Here is a 22,278-nt window from a genome sequence, read left to right on the forward strand (position 1 = left end):
TTTAAGAAGCTTCTATTGTGGTTGGTTTCTATATGGCTTCCCTAAAGGCCTTTAGTGTTATTATCCCTCTCTATGCTCCTTCCTCTGCCCTGCCCTCCCATTCTCCACCACATTTAGCTCTCCCTATGCTAATGTTCCTCTTTCCCACTTTATATCACTGCACTCCTCCCAGGAATTCTCTCACCCCATGACTATTTCTTGGTTTCTTGACCTCTCTGAGTTTCCAAACTGAAACATGCATAGCTAAGATTTCAAAGCCGGCATCTAGCTATGAGATCTCAAACTTCTGTCTCCCAGTGCTCCGAGATCAATGTAGAAGAGGGGGAAGAGAGATTATAACAGCCTGAGGGGGTGGATGACCACAAGGAAACAGTCCTCCAGACGGCTGGTCAGTTACTCATATGAACTCACAACAATGGTGACAGTATGCACAAGTCCTATGTAAGCTCAAATTAGACAAAATCCCAACATTGACACGGGAAATGGGGAGGAAACCCTAACCCAACCTATGGAAATTTTGGCAACTGCTGGCTGCTGGGAGAGGGAGAGACAGTTTTTTTTTTTCTAGGATAGGACTCTTTGGTAGGTTAACCATGCTCCAGTGAATGGAACCACACTGAAGAATGTTTGGTGGCACAAATTAGATTCTGTAGGCCTTATTACATATAATACACATTAAACTGGGCAGAAGGCAATAAGGTGAGGTACGGATAGGGGACAGAATCTAAATACTATCAAAACCTATTGTATGAAAATCACAAAAATTCAATTAAATAAAAACAAGCAAGCAGAAAAGCCTTACAACATTCTAACAGATGTTAAAATTTGGAAATCATTGATGTAAGAAAAAAAACAGCCATGGTTCAAATCCTGTTCTCACCTTAACTGTGCAATTTACTAACTCAATGGGATTCAGCTTCTTAATCTTAAACAAATGAAAAAAAAATCCCACTGTGTTGATTTAAAAATTGTAGTAAGAGCTGGGAGATGGCTTAGTGGGTGTGTGTGTAGCCAGCGTGAGACCTGAGTTTGGGCCGCAGCACCCACATAAAAACCCCATGTGGTAGCATCTGTAACCCAGTGCTCAGTGGGGGATGGGGCAGCAGAGACAGGAGAACCCTAAAGACATGCTGAACAACCAGTATAGAGAAATAGTGAGCTTCGGGTTCAGTGAGATGCCTTGTCTAAAAAATAAGGCGGAGAACAACTGCTTGACCCTGGCCTACATGTACATACACAGAGGAGTGTAAACCCTCACAAACGTGTACATGCACACATACACATTTACCATACACACATACATACACACACAAGAAAAAGAATCTGTAGTCCATTCCATGTCTAAACACATGAAGGTTGCATCATCACTCAAAGCTCTTAGGCTGTCTTGTTTTTAATGGTATCTTCTTAATTACATGTCTCCTGCCATCCCTGTCTGTCCTCTGGCCATCTCTGCTTTGGAAACTTCTGAGTTCCCAGTGACAAGCAGTGCTGGCTGATTAAGAACTGGGAAATGTCCCAGGAGCTCCTGTCTCTGAATATCCAGAGGAGAAAGTTGCTCCCTTTACCCTCTGTGACCTTATGCTGATGGTCTGCCTATAAGGGAGCCCAATACAGTGATAAAGAGTGTTATTTTATTTATTTATTTATTTATTTATTTATTTATTTATTTATTTATTTATTTATTTTTAACCCACTTTCCATATCTTAGTTTTTGCTTTTTTTTTTTCTTGTCTTTTTGAGACAGGGTGTCCCTGTAGCTCCAGCAGACCTGGAACTCACCATGCAGACCAGGCTGGCCTTGAACTCACAGAGATCTGCCTGCCTCTGTCACCCAGGTGCTGGGATTAAAGACGTGTGCCACCATACCCAGCCTGTTATTTTTAATATCAGAACATACTTAATTGGTGATACACAGAGAAGTTTAAATAATAATAATTCAAAAGTAGAGGGGCATGTACATATCATTAACATTTATCTAGTATGCAAATATTTCTATGACAAAATTCAAAGGTCAAAGGCAGCTACATTGCAAACAGCTCTCACAGAATGAGGGAAGACACATGTGGACAGAGGGACATGGCAGAAATAAGGGAGGGACATGCAGTGCACAGGATAGACCGGCAAGAGAGAAAGGAATAACTTACATCTTAATTTGTCCATGATCTTCCCTCCACACAATGTGGCCAAGGCCATTTTGACAGCAAACACTGAGATTTTACCATGGCCTTCCCTGTTCAATGATAACAGAAAAAAAGTGTCATTTAGAACACTTCCAATAAGGAAAGCTGACATTTTCTATTTTGCAGAAATCGCAGGATACATGGCTGTCTGCGTTTTGTGGACACATTCATTTTAGAAAAGTTACGAATACAATTCAACACACATTGATGAAAAACGTCTGTTCAACCTGCCTTTTTTCCAAGAGACATCAGAATCTTCTAGTCTACTCTTTGTATATATCACTTGCTCAAAATACAGGCTGATAGCTAGAATATGCATAATTAAGTACAGATTCAAATGACAGAACATGCTTTTCCCTTTGGGTTTCATAAAATAATTTTGTGCAAAATGATTCTATTCTCTATAATTTATTCAGACTTCAGAGACTATTATATGTAATAGATTAAATACATATGAAATACAACATAAAATATTGAATTTCAGGTTACGCTAATTATGAGGACTTTTTCATCACACATTCTTTTACCCATCATTTTCTAATCACAAATCATGCTAATATAATATGTTTACCTTTAAAAGACAACTGGAATTTTAAAGGGTCAAAAAGTAGGATCTGAGGAGATGACTCAATCAGTAAAGTGCTTGCCATGCAATAATGAGACCTGAGTTTGGATCCCCAACACTCACATAAAATCTGGATATAGTGGCGCATGCCCACAAACCTACCATCGAGGAGGCAGAGACAGGCAGCTCCCTGGGGCTCATTGGCCAGCCAGCCTAGTCCAATCGAAGAGCTCTGTATTCAATAAGAGACCTTGTCTCAAGAACATATGGTAGAAAGTAATAGAGAAAGACACTTGACCTCAGCCTCTGACCTCCACATGCACATACGTGTATACACACACAGGCACACACACACACACACACACACACACACACACACACACACACAGAGTACACACAGTGTGCCATCCACATAAAAATAGGAATTCTGTTTATAGTTGTGTTTCTTCCTAAACTGACAGGGATGCTGCCAAATTATCCTTGACTTAGGAAGTATAATGAACTAGTCCTACCAAAAAATTTATAAAGTCCTGGGGCCAGAGAGATGGCTCAGTGGTTAAGAGCACTGACTGATCTTGCAGAAGACTGGGGTTTGAATCTGAATCCCAGCACCCACATGGAGGCTAACAACTGTCTGTAGGTCCAGTTCAAGAGGGTCCTACACACTTTTCTGTCCTCCACAGGTATTGTGTGACATGGGTGCGCTTACATATATATGCAGGCATAACACTCATATACATAAGATATATATATATATGTGTATGAATAATACACACGCACATATATATATACATACATACGTACATATATATATGGCATACTATAAGGAGGAAATGTTTCAAATTGTATCCTATTTGGAATAAACTATTCTCACATCCCTGAAATCATTAAAAAATCATATTTGGAATTCATGGCTATGATGGTTGTTATTCTTAAAAATGAGCAAAAGAGTTATTTAAAATACAAAACATGGCTAAAAGATAAATATTGTCAGCATGGACAACTGTTTAGTACACAGGATAAATCATTTGTATAAATTAGATTTATACTTGCCACATGAGAAGATATAACAATATATAAAATGATTTGTCTTTATTCATTAATGCTACCTGTTTTTGTTTTGTTAGTATGGTACCCGAGGTAGCAGTCAGAATGCAAAATGACCAGCTGAGCCACTAGTGACTCTAGGTTAATGATCTATTTGAATTCTCTGTGTGGACATCTGTTGTCAAACCAGGTAGGTTGAGAATAGCACTCATTATCTTTACTAAGTCCTTCAGAAAATCTGCCGGCAACCCTAACACTATCTGCTTCTATCTCCTATAGTTCCCTTCCAGCTTGAACCACCACATGCCAAGTCACTTAAAATTAAGTCCTGGGCCAGGCTCATCCTTGATTTCTTGATGTTCCTTGGTTCACTACAATCCAGAACAATGAGTAAGGGATCTGTCTTGTCACTGTGATGTAATCCATTCCTTTCTGTCACTCTCCACTGTCATTTTCTTTTGCTCTTGTTTTGATGGTGCAATGATATGTTTGCACACCCAGGTTATACACACAAATAATAATATGTCTGCACACCCAGGTCATACACACAAATAATAATGTCTGCACACCCAGATCGTACACACAACCACATCTGCCCATTTAAAAACTACTTTATTATTTTCATTTTATCCTGCATGTGTGTAAGCGCACCCATGTCTTGAAATGCCGGTGGTGGTCAGAAGGAGGAGTTGGATTCCCCTGGAACTGGAGTTATGGATGGCTGTTGGCTGTCATGTGGGTGCTGGGAATGGAACCCGGGTCCTCTGCAAGAGCAGCAACTGTTCCTAACCACGGAGCCATCTCTTCAGCGCACTGTTCAAAACCTTCATTACCTCCTTTAGCCCACGGGACAGAGATCAAACTTCCTTTCAGGACATGCTGCCTCCTGCATTTCAGCTGCCACTTTCTGCTGTTACAGTGCATGCCACAACATACATGTTATATACATTGCATAGAGCAGAAAGGGGAAAAGGGACCATTTGGGGGCCAGAAGAGGACCCACAGAAAGGGAAGGAAGACAAGACAGGGTGATGTGGTGAATCTTGGCAAAATACAATGATATCCATGTTTAAAATCATCACAAAACCCTTTGTTTTTTATGCTAATTAATACAAAGAATTGGTGTTGACAGGAAGCAAGGAATAGAAAGTGGTACATTAAAATGGATATATATGAAAGTTAGAACTCATGTTTACTGAGATCAAGTTTGGATTACAGTCAGTGAAATCTGTTAGTCTGGAAATAGGAAGACAAAGCCTGGATCACAGGAAATCTCAGAAGTCTTGGTCACAGGAGTGAGAAAGTGGCGAACGTTCCACAGTGAGTAGGAACGTGCAGGGCAGCGCCCCTAGCGGTGTGGCGGCACAACTGCACCTATGCAAAGTGGCTGTTCACTGAGATTTAGGCAGCCCACTGCGGAAGTTCTAGGACAAAATACATGGAATCCTGACTAATGCTGCAGGCCAACGAGGCCACACCTGGAAGCACCCTGGAGATCTAAGTGGTCCCTTGCTTTTATGAAATGCCACGGACATCCTCAGTCCATTTCATAAGCAGTTCTTAGGGCCACTTCAGAATGACAGAGAGACCCAGTGTCCTGCAGCCCTGATGCGTCCGGGTGGGCACACTGGAATCTGAGACCGCAGGGCCAGCAATTAAGGACACCAGCATAAGCTTTTCTTTCCGAATTCAAGCTTGGAGTTCAGTAATTGATTCTTTAGTAGTGTAAAAGGGGTGGAAACTGCCTTAAAAAGAAATTGCAGTTAGTGTGTCATTTCTTCTTAAATAATTTTACTTTAAAGAATAGTAAAATTTTTACTAGTTGATGTTTGCCTTTCAATGTGTAGAGAGGCTGCAATGTGTAATGCATATTTTATTTGTTTTTTTCCAGTATGTCTTTTGGCATAATGGAAAAATATTCAAATTTTAAGTCAATTATCCAAGAGGTTTTAGCTTTTCTGTTCCAGCTTGATGTCCAAATATTCAATCAACTTTTCTACTACTGCTTGGTCATAGGGGTGAGAAAGTACCAATAGGCTATGTTAGAGAATCAGGTGCATCTAAAGTGTATCATCAAAGATACAAACTGAAATTGCTTCTTTGTCCATTTCCTTAAATCTTTTATTTCGTGACACTTTGCTGTCACTCTCTGGAAGCCTGTCAATTTTCCTAGGAAACTGAAAGGGAAGAATGTTTACTCTGTGGCTAAAATACATGTCACTAGCTGGCTAGCTAGTGTTTGTTTAAAAACACGAGTTATGTTAAAGTTGGCCTCAGTCTAATCAAAAGTGAACAACTATTCTACTCTGGGCTGGGCTTGCCATGGCCTGACAAAGAGACAAACTAATTGTCTTCTGCTAAGATGTTATTTTTAGGGAACAGTTCCTGGAGGGAGGATCTGGTTTTGAGGAGGAACAACAGGCAGATCTTGACGGATCTGGATGGTAGGCTCACCTCAGAGCAGAATATGTGTTCTAAGCTTCCTTCACCTGCCAAGAGTCTCCTGTCTGAAGTGACAGGATCCCCTGTCAAGGTTCAACTCATCATGAGATCTGAATTCTGACCAATGCTTTCTTTTTGTATTTTCAGACAGAGTGTCCCTGTAGCCCCAGATGGCCTGGCACTCCATATGTAGATCAGGCTGGCCTCCATCTCACCGAGGTCCAGCTGCTCTGCATGGGATTAAAGGTGTGTGCCACCTTGCTCAGCCTGACTAATGCTTTCATGAAAAGGGAGAAGAAATCATAGTTCTGTTTAGGAGTCCTGACACCAGAGGCTCTTCTTTCATGCAAGTATTTTACAAAAGCCACTTGGGAAACGCTACCATAAGATGCTCAGGGGCTGCCCTCCTCTGCTGCTTCTCACATTCTTTGGTGGCTTAATTAACTGAGAACTGTGTCCTCTCCTGTCCTTCTGCAAAGTGCCTCTGTCATGACGCATGTCTTTAGTTGGGGTTTACTTTGCTCACAGAGCTCTCACTTAGGTGATCACTGGACACTTCCCATGTTGCTACAGAGGCAGGGGCTGCAGAGGTAAGAAGGAGACAGCTCCTGTCTCCCACTTGTGCCAAGTTGATGAATTAATGTTCACACAAAGTTTGTTTTGTTTTGTTTACAAATGGCACCTTATCCCATGTGCTCCCCTCATCCATTTACTCCCAGCCTATCACAGAGCCTACCTCACAGCAAGCACATCCGAGACATTAACGAATGCATAAGTATACAGAAGTTTTCTGGTTTACAATGTTAGAGAGATACAAAGTGTCGGAGTAAAACTCCCGATTGGCCTTCTTGATCTTAGATCATGCAGTTACATGATGCCCTGAATTTGGAAGTGGTGATGTGGATACTTACTTTTGTTTGTAGACTAGAGAAAATATCAACTTATGAGCAAACACAAGCCCTTTTTTGGCCCTAGTATCTCTCTGGGCTTCCTCCCAAGTCAGTGAAATACTAAAAAAGAAACTTCTCTAGGGCCCACGCAAGGTAGATTTGCCAGGGACTTCTCCTGCCTGGGTGGGGCTCATAGGATTGGAATCTTTCTTTTACTTAATTCTGTCTCATGCTCATTCAAAGTATAAGTCTGACAAAAGACACAGACAGTAAGGACAGTTCAATTTATTTGCTATTATGAAGATTCTTTGGGAAGTGATTTCATTTTTAGCAACATGTAGGAATCTTGAGCTAAAGAATTTCTACCAGAAAGAAAAGTGATATTTACTGTAGATCCACCTAGGAATATTTGAACTTAGCATGTATGCCAAAAAAAAAAAAATCACCAAGCCAAATAGACACTGTTCTCAATACCTAAGTGTAGCCACAGAGATAGCAGCAGGAATAAAGGACATTTGGCAGCACAGAACTCCTTTCTCTTTATTCTTGGCTGTTTCAGGTCCACATAGGCTCAGGCATAAACAATATATTTTGTTGGTGTACAGAGAAATGATTGCATACTTTGTGGGATTTTTGTATTGAATATCAAAATCCTTTTTAAAATTCACAAAATCCTTTTTTAAAAAATCAGAAGAGCTTTTGGCAGAATTCCAGGACAATTTCCTACCCTGGCATTTGAAAGAGGGCTCTGGTCCTTTTCCTAGCCTCTGGAGCTCAGTATTGGGCATGGCTGTCCAGAAGGTTCTGTAATGTGTCACATGTCACACAGAGAGGAACCCACCAGGACTCTGCATTCTCTATATCAGTCATGATGGGCAGTCCTGGGTGGTTGTTGTAAAATAGACTCCAATGCTGTAATGTAAAACAGGTTCAGATATTTCTTCATATATCTTTTATATATACTTTGCCAAATATATCTAAACATCAAAAAGTGGAAAGGTTATAAATGTGGGCATGACCCTCATATTTTGCAATACACAGGCTAAGTCTGAGAGCAAAAAGCACATTAATGCTCATATATATAAATGAAACAGCATGAACACAGCTGAATTCAAATCAGTTTCTAAAACAAAATGATCTTTCTTCCCATTTACCATATCTACCATAAATCTACATGACCTGAACATAGCTTAACCTCCATGTGTCTCAGCTGCATCACTTCCCACCCTGAGGCATTCTGATAACATGCCAAATCAGTAACACTGGCGACACTCAGTGAACACCGAGGACTTTCTATCTGCTGATTTATATATATTTATATTAATACTATCAGTTATGCTTAGATGTGAAATCTTTCCCACAGGCTAACGTGTTTGAACACCTGTGCTGTCTTGGTAGGTTGTGGATAAAAGGTGGAGGCCAGCTGGAGGAACTGAATCATTGGTGTGGGGGGGCGGTTGTTGGGAAGCAGGTCTTGAGGATTATAGCCAGCCTTACTTCCAGAGCTCAATTTTCAGCTTGACATACCTGGGAAGAGGGACTCTCAGTTGAGGAACTGACTCTATCAGATTGGCCTGTGGGCATGTCTGTGGGGCATATTTTTGATTGCTGATTGATGTAGGAAGACCCAGCCCATTGTGGACTGTGTCATCCCTGGGCAGGTGGGCCTGGGTTGAGTAAGAAAGGCAGCTGAGTGTGAGTCATGGAGTGAGCCAGTAAGCAGAGTTCCTATGGTCTCTGCTTCAATTCCTACCTCCAGGTTCCCACCTTGAGTTCCTGACTTGACTTCCCTGGATGATGGTCTAACACCTGTGAGCCAAATAAACCCTTTCCTTCCTAGGTTGCTTTTGGTTTTGGTGTTTATCATAGCAACATGAATCAAACCAGAACACCATCTAACCAGTTGTGCTGCAAACTCCTACTACAGGCAGACCAATGCCAGCCACCATGATGAGTTGACTATGTCCCTTTAAACTGTGAGTCAAAAAAGACCTCTCTTCCTTTGGTTGCTTTTATTAGGTATTTTGTTACAGAGATTGAGAAAAAATAACCAATATAGTATCACTAAAGAGTCAACATTAAAAAATATAGCTAGCCCGCAACAATTGGGAAGCAGCTCCTCCCTCTAATATTGATCACTGTCCTAGTAGGACCTTTGAATGACTGAATATATGTGGAAATGATATTGATTTTAGAAGATCATTGTCTCATAATCTGCTTTGTGAGACAGTATTCTAAGATGGAAGATACTACTGAATTGAATGCTGACTAAATTATGGCTGAATTGCTTCCAGTGTTTCCCAGGAAATAGGGAGAAAATGAAAGTACATTGAAAGTTTTGGAAAATACCATTACTCACATTGGTAGCCAGAATACCTGGCAGGAATTTATGCAACTAGAACTTCCTAGTTTTTGTAATATTTTTTGGGGGGGGGGTAAGGAGAAATTTATATCAGAAAAAAGGATGAAAAGTAGTGAACAGGGCACCAAGAGAGGCTGAACTGGACTTTTGCTTGATACATGCTCATGCTATGTGTGGTACCAGGGCTGTGTGTATGAAGAATGAGCTACAGTCCCACCCAAAAAGTGACTGATTGCCAGCTGGAGGATGGCTCAGTGGTTAAGAACACTGGCTTCTCTTGCAGAGGACTCAGGCTCAATTCCCAGCACCCACATGGCAGCTAACAACCATCTGTAACTCCAGTTTTAGGGAATCTGATGCCCTCTCCTGTCTTCCGTGGGCATTGCATGACATGGGTGCACTTACATAACATGCAGGCAATATACTTATACACATAAAATAAAGAATAATAAAATCTTTTTAAAAGAGTGACTTATGGGAGGCAGTCATGATAGTCGATACCCACTGTAAGAAGATAGGAGAATCTTGTGCACGGAACAGTAGGACCTGGGAAAAGTGATCGACTTGACCACGCAAAGCAAAGGGCTACACAGACTGTCAGAGTTAGGGATTATACCTTTCACAAAGGCAGTATGTTATAGGCATCTAAGAATTATTTTCACCTTATGATTTCCTGCCATATTGTTTTTCTTTAAATTACTATAACCTTGAAGACAATAGCAACAATAGTAAAGCTTCCTAGAGCCTTTCAAGGGGATTTCCTCTTGGGTTATGGCCAAGAGGTGACTGTAATAGCTGCGTTTGCTTGTTAGTGAATTCTGAAAGAGACTGTGGCAGGTGGCTAGTTCCTGGCAGCAGAGCAGGGCAGGTGGCAGGCCACTTCCTGGGTGTACAAAAGGAGACATGAAGGAAGAGCCTGGCTCAGGCTCTGACTCTGTGCTAATGTCTCCTTCCAACATAGCCTGTCCCCATCTTTTGGTACCTCCTTTCCCATCCTTTCCAGGACTACTCATTCATTTTCCTAGAGACATTAGGAGTGAAGGACTATAGCTGTAGAAAAGATCTGTTTAGAAGCTGCCTCTGAGTGCTCCAGGAGTGAATCCCTTCCTAGGAAATCAAGAGGAATGGAAATCCATTAGACTCAAGGTGCTATCTCCTCAGTGACAGAGTGGCAAGCCTGGGCATAGGCCATTGGGGTCCTAACACTGTGCAAGTTATCTACCTTCCATAGTAATGTTCTGTGTCCTCTAAGGGGCAGACCTGGACAGAGAACAGAGGGGGCCTTATGTCCACAAAACTGATATGCCTGGAGGAAACATGTATGAGAACTAAGATCCAGATTTTTGGGGTTGAGTAGAAGAAACGCTATTCTTGGGGAACTATAGTTGTGGGAAGGTAAATGTGGTTTCCAAGGATACAGCCAACTGAAGTGGGTTTGATGATCATTTCAGAGTCCAGCTGGCTGGGTGTGGTGACTATTAAGGCGTTGCCAAAGGAATGAGCATCTCTCCCTGGATGCAGGTTCTTACTCTTCATGGCTTGTCACTGCCCCACTGTTCCTTCCTGTGTTTCAAAATATGGTCTCTCTAGAGTTCAGGTTCTTAAGACAGCTCTTTTTTCATACTCGATTTTTCTGTGGTTTAAAAAGAATATGCTCCTGCTTTTTAAAAAATATTCAATTTAAAATGCAGCAAATGGGAGAAAATCCCCAAGATAGTTCAGGAGTCTGTAATAGCAACAGCCCGTCTTTGTTTTGAGCTAGTACCTAGCTCATTCATATCTGCCAAAATATAGCAAGTTGCTTTAAACACAGGCTCTATGGTGGGTGGTAGGAAGTGACATCATCACAGTTCCGTACTGGAGCTCATTTGGGCAAACATAAGTTTACTATTATAAGAGATAGAGTTGAACATTTTATTCTTACGTTGATCTTCTTGTACTCACTTTTAAGTTACATTTGCATTTAGATGCCCCTTCTGGTGGCTTACCCTTCACATTAAAATTCCAAAAGATATCAGATAGAAAAACCTGGGTACCAGTAAAACTTCCTATGTACATTTTTTATACCGGGGAGAGAAAGAAGTTTTTCCCACCTAGAATCTCAGTTCGATGTGTGTGTAAATCTCCTGCAATGGAGATTATTGGAATGTGCAGGGACTCCCTAACTATAGGAATAATAATAAGTTAATAAACATTTCTTCTCTATATTTCTGAGAGTCATTCTTTACCCAGGGACAGTGTTAAACTTAGCATTCACCAGCCTTGAGATGATTCTGTGATATTATCAGTAGCTATTTAGGGAACTTTTATGGCTCTGTTTTTTGAAGCAATCTAACTGGTATTTCTAAACAAAAGAGAAACATCTAACAGCATTATTTCAAATGCCTTGTATTTCACAAAATGCTTCCTTCATTCTTGCTAATCTGGCCTTGTTTCTTTCTTTATGGGTGGGTGCAAATCATCATTTAACTTGATTCTCTATTAATCTTCCTGAAATATTTCAGAACTCAGGAGGAAATTATATTTAAAAAATATTTCCCATCAATTACATATGGCTGTAATTTAGAACTTAAATGTCTCCCTTATTCTCCATGTCCATACACCAAAGACTTATTGTCATCCTCTGGTACTACTGGGAGGTGATGGAACCTTTGGTAAGTAGAATTGAGTGGACTGAAGTTAGGTCATTGAATGAATCCTTGCAGGGGATATTGTAATCCAGCAAACTGGCCCCACCCTGCTTCCTAGCCATCATGAGGTAAACAGGCCTCTTCTGATAAAATACTGCCTCACCAATAGGTCCAAAAGCAATGTGAACCTCTGAAACTGTGAGCCAGAATAAATCTATCTTCCTTGTAGGTTAGTTATCTCAGGTACCTGGCTCAGCAACAGAAAGCTGACCAGCACATGTTTACAACAAATAGGTCCCCCACGACCTTTAGTGGTAAGTCTGGAAGCTGTTGTGCTCTTGTTACGGGGTCAGGACAGAAATGCTGTTACAGAGATTCCATGGCCCATTTCTATTCTGCCACCTGTCATGTGGAACCATAGCTCTCTCTCCCTGCCCCTTCCCCATCACCACAGGGGTCAGAACAGAGCAGCTCATCTGGTTCTGAAATCTCCACAGACAAAGCTAGAGACCTATCTATCTGGGAAGCTGATTTTAAAAGTTTGTCTCAACCTGAGAATTTCTCAGAATATAGAGAGCATGGAGACAATAATGTGTGCTGGTCAAACCAAGCAGGGACTATTCCATTACCACTGTAGGTTGCAAGTGACAGCTGGTGACTTCGCTGAGTAGTAAATGACATCAGTGTGGCTGGAACATTTCCACTGTCATGGAACATTGCTCCAAACATAACCCATACAAGATCAAGAAAAACCTTCAGAGAGCGTTGAATGTGATTATATAAGGGCCAGCTTTGCCCTTTCCCTCTTTAATATTAAAAACATGGAAGCTGAGGTTGTTTCATCCACATTGGGGTATGTGGGTAAAAGCCCTTTTGAACTCTCAGGCTGACCATGTAAGTCTCAGTATTTTCACATGCCATATGGTGGTCACATACACCTTGGAAATACGGTAGCAAGATACCCGAGTTCCTGCTTTTCCACGAACATGCTAAGAGGCACTGGATAAGTGACATCTCTCTGTGTATCAGGCCCTGTATCTGTGAAATGAGAGACCTGGGGAAACAGACTTTAAGATGTCAGCCAGCTCTGAAGTTCTCTGATTCTCTGAGGGGAGTTACTGACAACAAGGCTATGTTTCACAGCAACACACAACTGACCGGTCCAGTTAACAACTGTCATTGTTACTTTTCTAGGCTCGTCAAGAAACTCTTTTAAAATTTTGTTCCTGTTGGAAAGGGTGTTCATATGGCACCCCAGAAACCACTGTCTAGACAAGTCATGAAGAAGAGAGCAGGAAAACATCCTTGCCTTCATGCTTCATAGAATTACTCTGCACACTAGCCCACACACCACACTTCCAAACATCTGCAGTGACCGCAACATGTACGATGAGGAGTTAAAGAAAAAGGCCAGCTTGGGGCTGGAGCGATGGCTCAGCTGTTAAGGGCACCAGCTGCTCTTTCAGAGGACCTGGGTTCCATTCCCTATACCCACGTGGTAGTTAATAACTGTCTATAACTCCTGTTCCAGGGGAATCCAATGCCTTCTTCTGACTCCTTGGGCATTGCACAACGTGGGTACACTTACATAAATGCAGGCAATACACTCAACATAAAATAAAAATAATAAATATTTAAAAAAGAGAGTAAGAAAAGAAAGGCTAGCTCAAACACTACAAATGCCCTCCCATTTCTGTGCACTATTTTACTCTTTAGTTTCTTCTGTAGCCTTACATTTTTTATCAGTCCCACAGAGACTTTCTAGATATAATGTTTGAAGATGAAATAAAAGAGATAATGAATCTAGAAAATTATTTGGGAAAACGACCAAGAGAAGAGTAAAAGGAAATGTAAACCAAGTACGGAGAGTAACTGGCAGTCAGAGGGCTTACGGGTCAAAGGCTGCAAGCAGAAAGTTCAGCAGCAGACTGATGGACTGCTCCACGTGGATCTGGTGGGTGGTCGGCATCCGTTTGTTGAGCTGGTAAAAAATGGTTGAGAGCACAGCCTCCAGGCGGGCCACGTTGAGTTCTATGTTTGGGTCCAGGTTGTTCAGTGCATTTTCCCGCAAGGCTTCTATGACGTTCCAGATGTCCACCAGGTGTACTACAACAGAAGCATAGGGAGCGCATCAGCCTGGAGTGCGTGGAAAGGCGATGAGCTGCTTTACATACCCACCTGCTCCCGGCTGCCTGGGCTTCTTTCATGTGCATGGCTGCTGTGGGGTGCACATAAGTGAACATACATCTCCAGGGCTCCATGACCAGGCACAACAGCAGCAGATGACTTCCTGGATATGGCTTATATTGGTCACTTTTCTAGCTGATGAAACAAAATAGCTAACAAAAGCCACTTGAGGAAGGAAGGGTCTATTTTGGCTCACAGTTCAAGGGTACAGTCCATCATGATGAAGGCATGGTGGCTGGCGTGTGAGGCAGCCGGTCGCAGTGCTACAGTTAGTGAGAGAGGAATGCTGGTGCTCAGCTCACTTTATTCTTTTTATTTTGTCCAGGACCCCAGCCCATGGAATGGTGCTGCCCACATTTAGAGTGAGTATGCCCACCTCAAGTAACAGTCCAGAATCTCCCACACAGACGTGCCCCGAGGTGTGTCTCCTAGGTGATCTTGTAAAGTTCTCAATCAATATTAACTATCTGTTCTAGTTTGTTTCTCGGTGCTGTGGTCAACACTATGACTAAAGCAGATCTGGGGAGGAAAGGGCTTATTTTATAACTTCTACTTCTACTCACAGTCTGTCATTGACAGAAGTCAAGGTGGGAACCTGGCAGTGTGCACTAACGTAGACCATAGGAGGAGTGCTGCTTACTAGCTTTCTCCTTCCAGCTTGCTCAGCCAGTCTTATACAGACTAGCCCACTTGCTACAGCGGGCTGGGTCTTCCTACATCAATTAACAATTAAGAAAACACCTCACACACACACCCACAGGCCATTCTCAACTGAGGTTCCCTCTTCCCAGATGACTCTAGTTTGTGTCAAATTGACAAGAACTAACCATCACACCACTGTTGAGAGCATTTTCTGTTTTTACAATAACCCTTGACACACACTCATTATTCCCATGTTACAGCCAAGAAACCTGAGCATCAGAAAAGTTAACGAACAAAGGTGTAAGGACAGTCATTAGAAAAATCGACAAATTTAAGTCCATCTGGTTTAAGCATTTTTCTGTTGTGTGCAACGACCCATCAAAAATAAGACCAGAACCTAAGTTCCAAGTGTGTGAAAAGATAGCAAAAGTCCTTTTAAGATGTTAAAATGTGTTCATCTATTTATATAATTTTACCAATCTGCAGTATGAAATAAGAGACAAGTGAGACTTAGAGGAGACAGGAAGGACAAAGAGGAAGGCCACACAATTGCAGAGCTAAGTCACAGATTACTTCATCAGCCTGCTGAAAATTAAAGTCTTGGAGCCAGGTGTGGTGGCGCACGCCTTTAATCCCAGCACTCGGGAGGCAGAGGGAGGTGGATCTCTGTGAGTTCAAGGCCAGCCTGGTCTACACAGTGAGTTCCAGGATAGCTGGGGCTACAAGGAGACCCTGATTCAAAAAATAAAACAAAACAACAACAACAAAAAACAAAAACAAAAAAAATTAAAGTCTTGGCTACTCTCTACTTACCCAAGGAATACGTTTCTGTTTGTCCTGAGTATTGTTATGTTACCACAGAACCGACAGCACCCAAAATGGCGTGATCTGTTCCTAGCCAAGCAGGCAGCTCTGAGTTTCTTGCTTTCTGTCACAAATTTATAGACTTGTAAATAACTGGAGTCGTATGGGCCACACAGCTTGTTCATCTGTTCAGTTTGTGCTTAGAATAGCTATTTTAAGAATCATCTGTATTGCTGCATATACTGGTAATTCAGTCCTATTTATTGTTGAATAGTATTCCACTATATGGATATATCACAACTCAGTTGCTGACTCATCTGTTGATGGACATTTGAGTTGATTCAGGTTTTGGTTGTTACAAATAAAGTTATTATGAATAATCATGTATAAGCTTCTGGGTAGGCATATGCTTCCATTTTCTTGATAAAGACTTAGAAAAGAAGAGGTTGGGTTTGATGGTAGACCTATGTGTAATTTGTGTGTGTGTGTGTGTATGTGTGTGTGTGTGCATGCGCACACCTTAGAATCAGCACCACATCCTCAAGGATGCCTTTCTGTCTCCCCCAAGTCCAGATTTTCTGCTTCTTCTGTGCGCCACCTTGGGACGTCCTCCTACTCATATTTAGTGGACTCTGAGAACAAGCTGGATTTCTCTATACTGTACACACCATAGCAAGCCTATGGGAACTGGAAAGACTGGTCACACCTCACAACAACTTCACATCACAAGAGTGTCATCACTTATCTGATCACTCAGTGAGAAATTACAAAGTGACTCAACAATGAAGTGGTGGTTTTTAAGGGTGTATTTGAATCGAAAGGACAACGCAGAGCAGCTGTGAAGAGCCGTGCAGGTGAGGGTTTGGCATTCGGGTGCCTCAGCACGTCATTTCTTTCCTCTGATTCTTCCCCTTGGGAAAATGGGACAGATGATTACAACAGGAGTTAAATGAGGCAATTCCCGGAAAACACTTAGCACAGGGCATGCCAGAAAATACTGGCTGCTTAATCTTATGGGCAAATAAAATATCTAGATATCAAGTGGAAGTTCTTAAAAATGAACATGTTCAGTATTTGCATCCCCACATACCTAAGGCCTCAATATAAAGAGAAACAAAGCATCAATTCTAGCTAATTGTAAGAAACAGATAATTATAAATGATCCGAGTAAAACTGATTTTCATAATTACAGTATTCTCTGAGGTCCTGAGGGCTCAAAGGTAGACAGCATAAATGTACTTCCTGCCTCAAGGAGTTAACAGTCTGATGGGGACACAAATGGGCCTCAGTCACACGGATGGGCAGAAATCATCACATACAGTAACAATCAGAACACTAGGTACACACTGGGATTATAACACAGTTGTGGAGGATCCAGAAGGAAGAGCTGGGAACGGCAGGGCTCTGCTGCCCTGAGCAGGGCTGTGGTGTTCACATGGAGCGTAAAGGCATAGGCTGACTGGAGAGACAGCTCAGTGGTTAAGAGCACTGGTTGCTCTTGCAGAAGACCCAGGTTGGAATCCTAGCACATGATGGCTAAAAACTGTCTGCAACTCAAGTTCCAGGGGATCTGAGGCCTTCTGACCTCTTCGGGCATTGCATGACACACATACAGGCAATACACTCATATACATAAAAGAAAAATAAGTAAATTTTTAAAAAGCACAGAGCTGCTTGATCACAGGTTCAACTTTAAAGTATTTCTGAGTCTATGAGAAGAAAGAGACGGGAAACAGAAAACAGCTATAGCCTATTGTTGGAGACCTAGTAAAAGACAGTGGATGTGTACACAGGGGCGGTGGTGTGCAGGAACCATTTCCACGCAGCGTGACATACCCTGTGTTTTCCAGGGTGGAAAGGAAGCAGAGCTTGAAATCAAGACTGAAGCTTCACTCTGCCCAGAACTATAAAGCCAGGAAAATTATTTTTCTTGTACAAATTTTCCTATTTCTTTTCTAGGAATGAGGAAACCAGTACCTTTTGGGGGTAGTAGTGAGGTTCAAAGTGAAAATGTATGTGCAGGGCCGGCTGTCGGGCTTAGCACATAAAAGACACCCAAAGAATGGGCACTATTCGTGCTAAAATAACACCCTTAGATCTAAAAATGCTGCTATTAATTTATAAAGTTTATGAGTCCCAAACTAAGTCTTAACACAGTCTCCAAAATTCAATAAGAAAATCAACACATGATTTTGATCATATATACTATGTGGATGATAGAAAAGAAACCACACACCATAATTCAGCTATAAAGATAGATACTTAGCTCAGCTGTCAGCAATTCCGATTTAGTGGGATTTGGATTGATTTTGTGATATTAGATGATTAGAAATCAGACAATGAAGGCCTTTTTGATAAAGTCTTCTTGAGCATTTTATTTTGCTAGTAACTACCACTCTGTGAGGTCGAATCACCATGGAAAAGGTGTAGACTAAGCCAGAGGTAATGAGTTTCCCCTCCTGGCTGCCTATTTGACCTTAAACAAGCCATTTAACATCCTTAAGTTTCAGTTTTCTCATCTGTGTAATGGGTATAATAGCAGCTCTCCCCAGACTGTGTTATTGTAGGAGATCAAATGAGATAATCAGCATAAAACATTTCACACAATCCCTTTTGCATTCAATATATATTAATTATTGAGAAATAGGAATCTTCAGCCTTTTGTTTATTTAAGGAGGAGCATTGGGAAGTGATAAGTTGAGATTCATCGAGAAGTTGGTAAGAAGTCTCTTTTAGATCTAACAGTTACACCTATCAGTTGCTTAAATATGATCTCAATTCTAGAAAATGAGGGTTTAGGCTGTGCGATCATGGCTTTATACCGCTAGATGGCACTGTGCATGTTTTACTAAACAGCTATCAAGCTTTCAGTGCCCATCCAGAGCACCTGCTACTTGGCACAGTGAAGTGGGGCATCCTCATCTATTCAACTGCATACATTTTATGCACTATAATTGCAACAGTTTGAATAATGGAATTAACCACATCACTAATGAACAAGGGCTGGAGAGATGGTTTCGTCTTTAAAAGCTCTAGCTTCACAACCTAAACATCAAGGATGAACAAAAAGGTGTTCTTAAGATAATCATACTTTGTAGAATCATAAAAATATTAGTATTTATTTCAGCAATCATATACTAATACTAGAGAGTCTGGCTCTATAAATCAATGTACATAGACACAGCTTCAATGGTTTCCATAGATCTAGGCAACATCGGGTAAAGTGTCAAGTTGTCGCTATGGAGATGCTCTTTATCTTTTTGCTGATATCACATGCCATTTTAATAGGAGATGATGTCTTTAGTCCATAGTTAGGCTAACTTAAATCCAAGTATCTGTGGAGAAACTGCTAATGATAAATGCTTTTAAAATCATAACTGTTAGTGTTAAAATAACAAAACCACCCTCTGATTTAAAGGCATTCTGTGGTGGGGGCTAGAGATGCTTTACTTGTGGAAAGCCTGGTCTTTGCTACTTCCGGTGAGATATAGGACCAGCAATAGCACCATCATCAAGAAGCTATTTTACAAGTCAAATGAACTGATAATGTACCTAAAACCCAATTATACCTAGATAGACTGATGTCATAAACAGTAAACCCATGTCATAAAATGTAACATATGGGGAAAAGGTACCGAAAGATAAAGAATATAAAAAATAACTTCTGGATTTAGTGTTTGTCCTGATTAAGTCCAGGGCCAACCTTTCATGGGCCAGACAGAGGATGTCTGTATCATGGAATCCAAGTGTTTTATCCTTTTTCTAAAGCACTTGCAGATCTCCTCAAAATCTGAAGCCCAAGATGCAGGAAAATGGGGGAGTGTCCCAAGGAAACTTCCCAGCCAATTCTGATAACTGTAATACCATGGACCTTTTAAGATTCTCCAAGGACAGGGCTGGAGAGATTGCTCAGGGGCTAAGAGGCTATGCTGTGCTTGCGGAAGACCCGAGTTTGGTTTCAAGAATCCATCTCAGGCAGCTCATCTAACTTCTGCTCCAGGGGATCGGATGCCCTCTTCTGGCCTCTGTGGACACCTGTACTCATGTGCACATACCCACACATAGGCACACATACCTACACATAATTAAAACATAAAAATAAAACAAGGGAGAATGGAGAGATGGATCAGCAGTTAAAGGCACTTGCTGCTCTTGAAGAGGAACCAGGTTTGGTTCTCAGCACCCACATGGTGACTCACAATCTTCTGTAACTCTAGTTCTAGGGTATTCGATGCCCTCTTCTGGCCTATGTGTGCATTAGGCACTCATGTGGTGCACATACACACATGTGGACAAAACATTCATATGCATAAAATAAAAATCTTTTAAAAAAAGATTCATCAAAGGCTTATAGCTGGTGAAGGTCAGTGGGAAATAACCTTTCACTAGCTTAACTTCCATCATTTTGAAGTAGTGATTCTTAACCTTGGATATACACTGGACCCACCCACAGCTCCCTGATAATACTGATATTTTTTATCTTGTTTTCACCTGAAATAGCAAAGTCCAGACTTTTCAGAAACATAGCAAGTCCAGCCTCCAGCCCAGACCAAGAAAATCATAAAGTACCCCTTAACAGCATCTTTAGGCTTAGTATTCAATTCAGAGATAAGAAAACACTGTCTGAAGTCCTTCTTCCTCGGTTCTTTGGCATGAAGATAGCTTGGCGTGCCCTAAAAGGTGAAGTGTTACAAGAAGCTGATTGCTATCAATCTATGCAGTTTAAGAATGAGTTATAGAATTACATAAATATTATTTTAGAGAGATACAACATTTATATGTGTAAGGAGGTCACTTGTTCCATTATGATTGCTTTTTTATTAGGAGAAAAGGAAATTGCAGTTAGACTGGGAATGAATATTATTTGCCTATCATCTATCTGTCTATCATCTATCTGTCATCTATCTATCTATCTGTCTGTCTATCTATCTAATCTATCTACCTATCTATCTATCATCTATCTTCCTATCATCTATCTATCATCTATCTATCTATCTATCTATCTATCTATCTATCTATCATCTATCTATCTATCTATCTATCTATCTATCTATCTATCTATCTATCTATCTATCTATCTATCTATCTATCTATCTATCTATCTATCTATCTATCTATCTATCTATCTATCTATCTATCTATCTATCTATCTATCTATCTATCTATCTATCTATCTATCTATCTATCTATCTATCTATCTATCTATCTATCTATCTATCTATCTATCTATCTATCTATCTATCTATCTATCTATTTTCTATCTATCTATCATCTATCTATTTCCTCCCAGCACATTGTGTATGTGTGTACACAGGTATACATCTATGAACATGATCATAAGCCCCTCATGCTTAAAATGATGGTGATTAGTGTTTGAGGTTGTGTTGATTTGCTTTCCCCTCTCTGAGACGTGCAGGCCTACGTGGGGAGAGTTATGTTGGTAACTCATCCATTAAATCCCATAACAACAGAGATAGGTTGTTTTCCTTCAGAATTCATGTGATTTTCTCCTTCGATGGTAATTTCCTGATCTTCGTTCAATTCTGCCCACATGAATTTTCCATGGCAACCACAGTCTCCAGAGTATGAGAACCAAGTTCAGGTAATAGTTTTGATTAGTTTACAAGTTGGATTTGAAATACCAAAATGTGCTCTTGCACGTTATTTTTTGTTTGTTTTGAGACAGGGTCTCATGTATCCCAGGCTGTCCTTAAACTTGCTATCTATGAAAGGGAGGATAACCTTGAACATCTGATCCTCCCACCTACACTTCCTTACTGCTTGGATTACAAGTATGCACCATCATACCTGGTTTATGTGGGAGTGGGGATCAAATCCAGGGCTTTTTCTATGCTACTCAAGTACACTAACAACTGAGCTACATCCCCAGCCCCCTCACAATGCACATTCTTAAAGTATGTTTGTGAGCTTGTAGAAAAGTTAACTGTAGCAATTCATTCTTTTACTAACCTGTTATGGTTTGAAACTGAAGTGTTTCTCACAGGTGCATATTTTGAGTGCTTGGTCCCCAGGTTATAACATGATTTTGATTTTGAGGGTTGGGGAGCCTTTCAGAGGTGGGGCTTGGCTGGCTGACATGGATCACTAGGGTCGATTGGCCTCTGTGGCCAGAGCTTGTGCTCAGAAGCCACAGACAGAGCTGCTCTACCTTTACTTCTGCACTACAATGTGCTGAAATACGCTGACACTGTGAGCCAAAATAAACCTTTCCCATCTTATGTTTGTCAGATACTTCGTCATAGCAATGAGAAAAGTAATTACCAAAGTTATGATAGCCTTAGAACTAAAAGACAACACACACATGCACACACACACACACACACACACACACACACACACACTCCCAAATTGGAAGTGACAAGTTGACATCAAGTAAGAATGGCTTGAAGGAGTTCCACAGGGGGGTCAGCTCTCACAGAGGGAGGGTGTGAGAACTCAGCCCCTCGTCACCAGGGTGCACCAAGAGTTCCTCCTCAAACTCCTTAGCTCTGTTACTCACTGGTCT

At 41.1% G+C, this 22,278-nt stretch overlaps 1 protein-coding gene across 11 annotated transcripts in view; it reads right to left on the minus strand.

The window, feature by feature from the left end:
* Nucleotides 1-22,278, minus strand: part of Dtna (dystrobrevin alpha) — a 291,349-nt gene that overhangs the window by 97,704 nt on the left and 171,367 nt on the right. For all 11 annotated transcript variants that reach the window (XM_017803350.2, XM_017803351.2, XM_017803349.2 and 8 more), the window contains 2 exons: nucleotides 14,012-14,225; nucleotides 2,148-2,233 (listed from right to left, as the gene is read on the minus strand). In XM_017803350.2, the coding sequence (XP_017658839.1) occupies nucleotides 2,148-2,233; nucleotides 14,012-14,225 (300 nt within the window). The remainder of the gene's footprint in view (nucleotides 1-2,147; nucleotides 2,234-14,011; nucleotides 14,226-22,278) is intronic.

Source organism: Nannospalax galili, unplaced genomic scaffold (assembly GCF_000622305.1).
Source record: "Nannospalax galili isolate Female #2095 unplaced genomic scaffold, S.galili_v1.0 scaffold147, whole genome shotgun sequence".
Taxonomy (NCBI): domain Eukaryota; kingdom Metazoa; phylum Chordata; class Mammalia; order Rodentia; family Spalacidae; genus Nannospalax; species Nannospalax galili.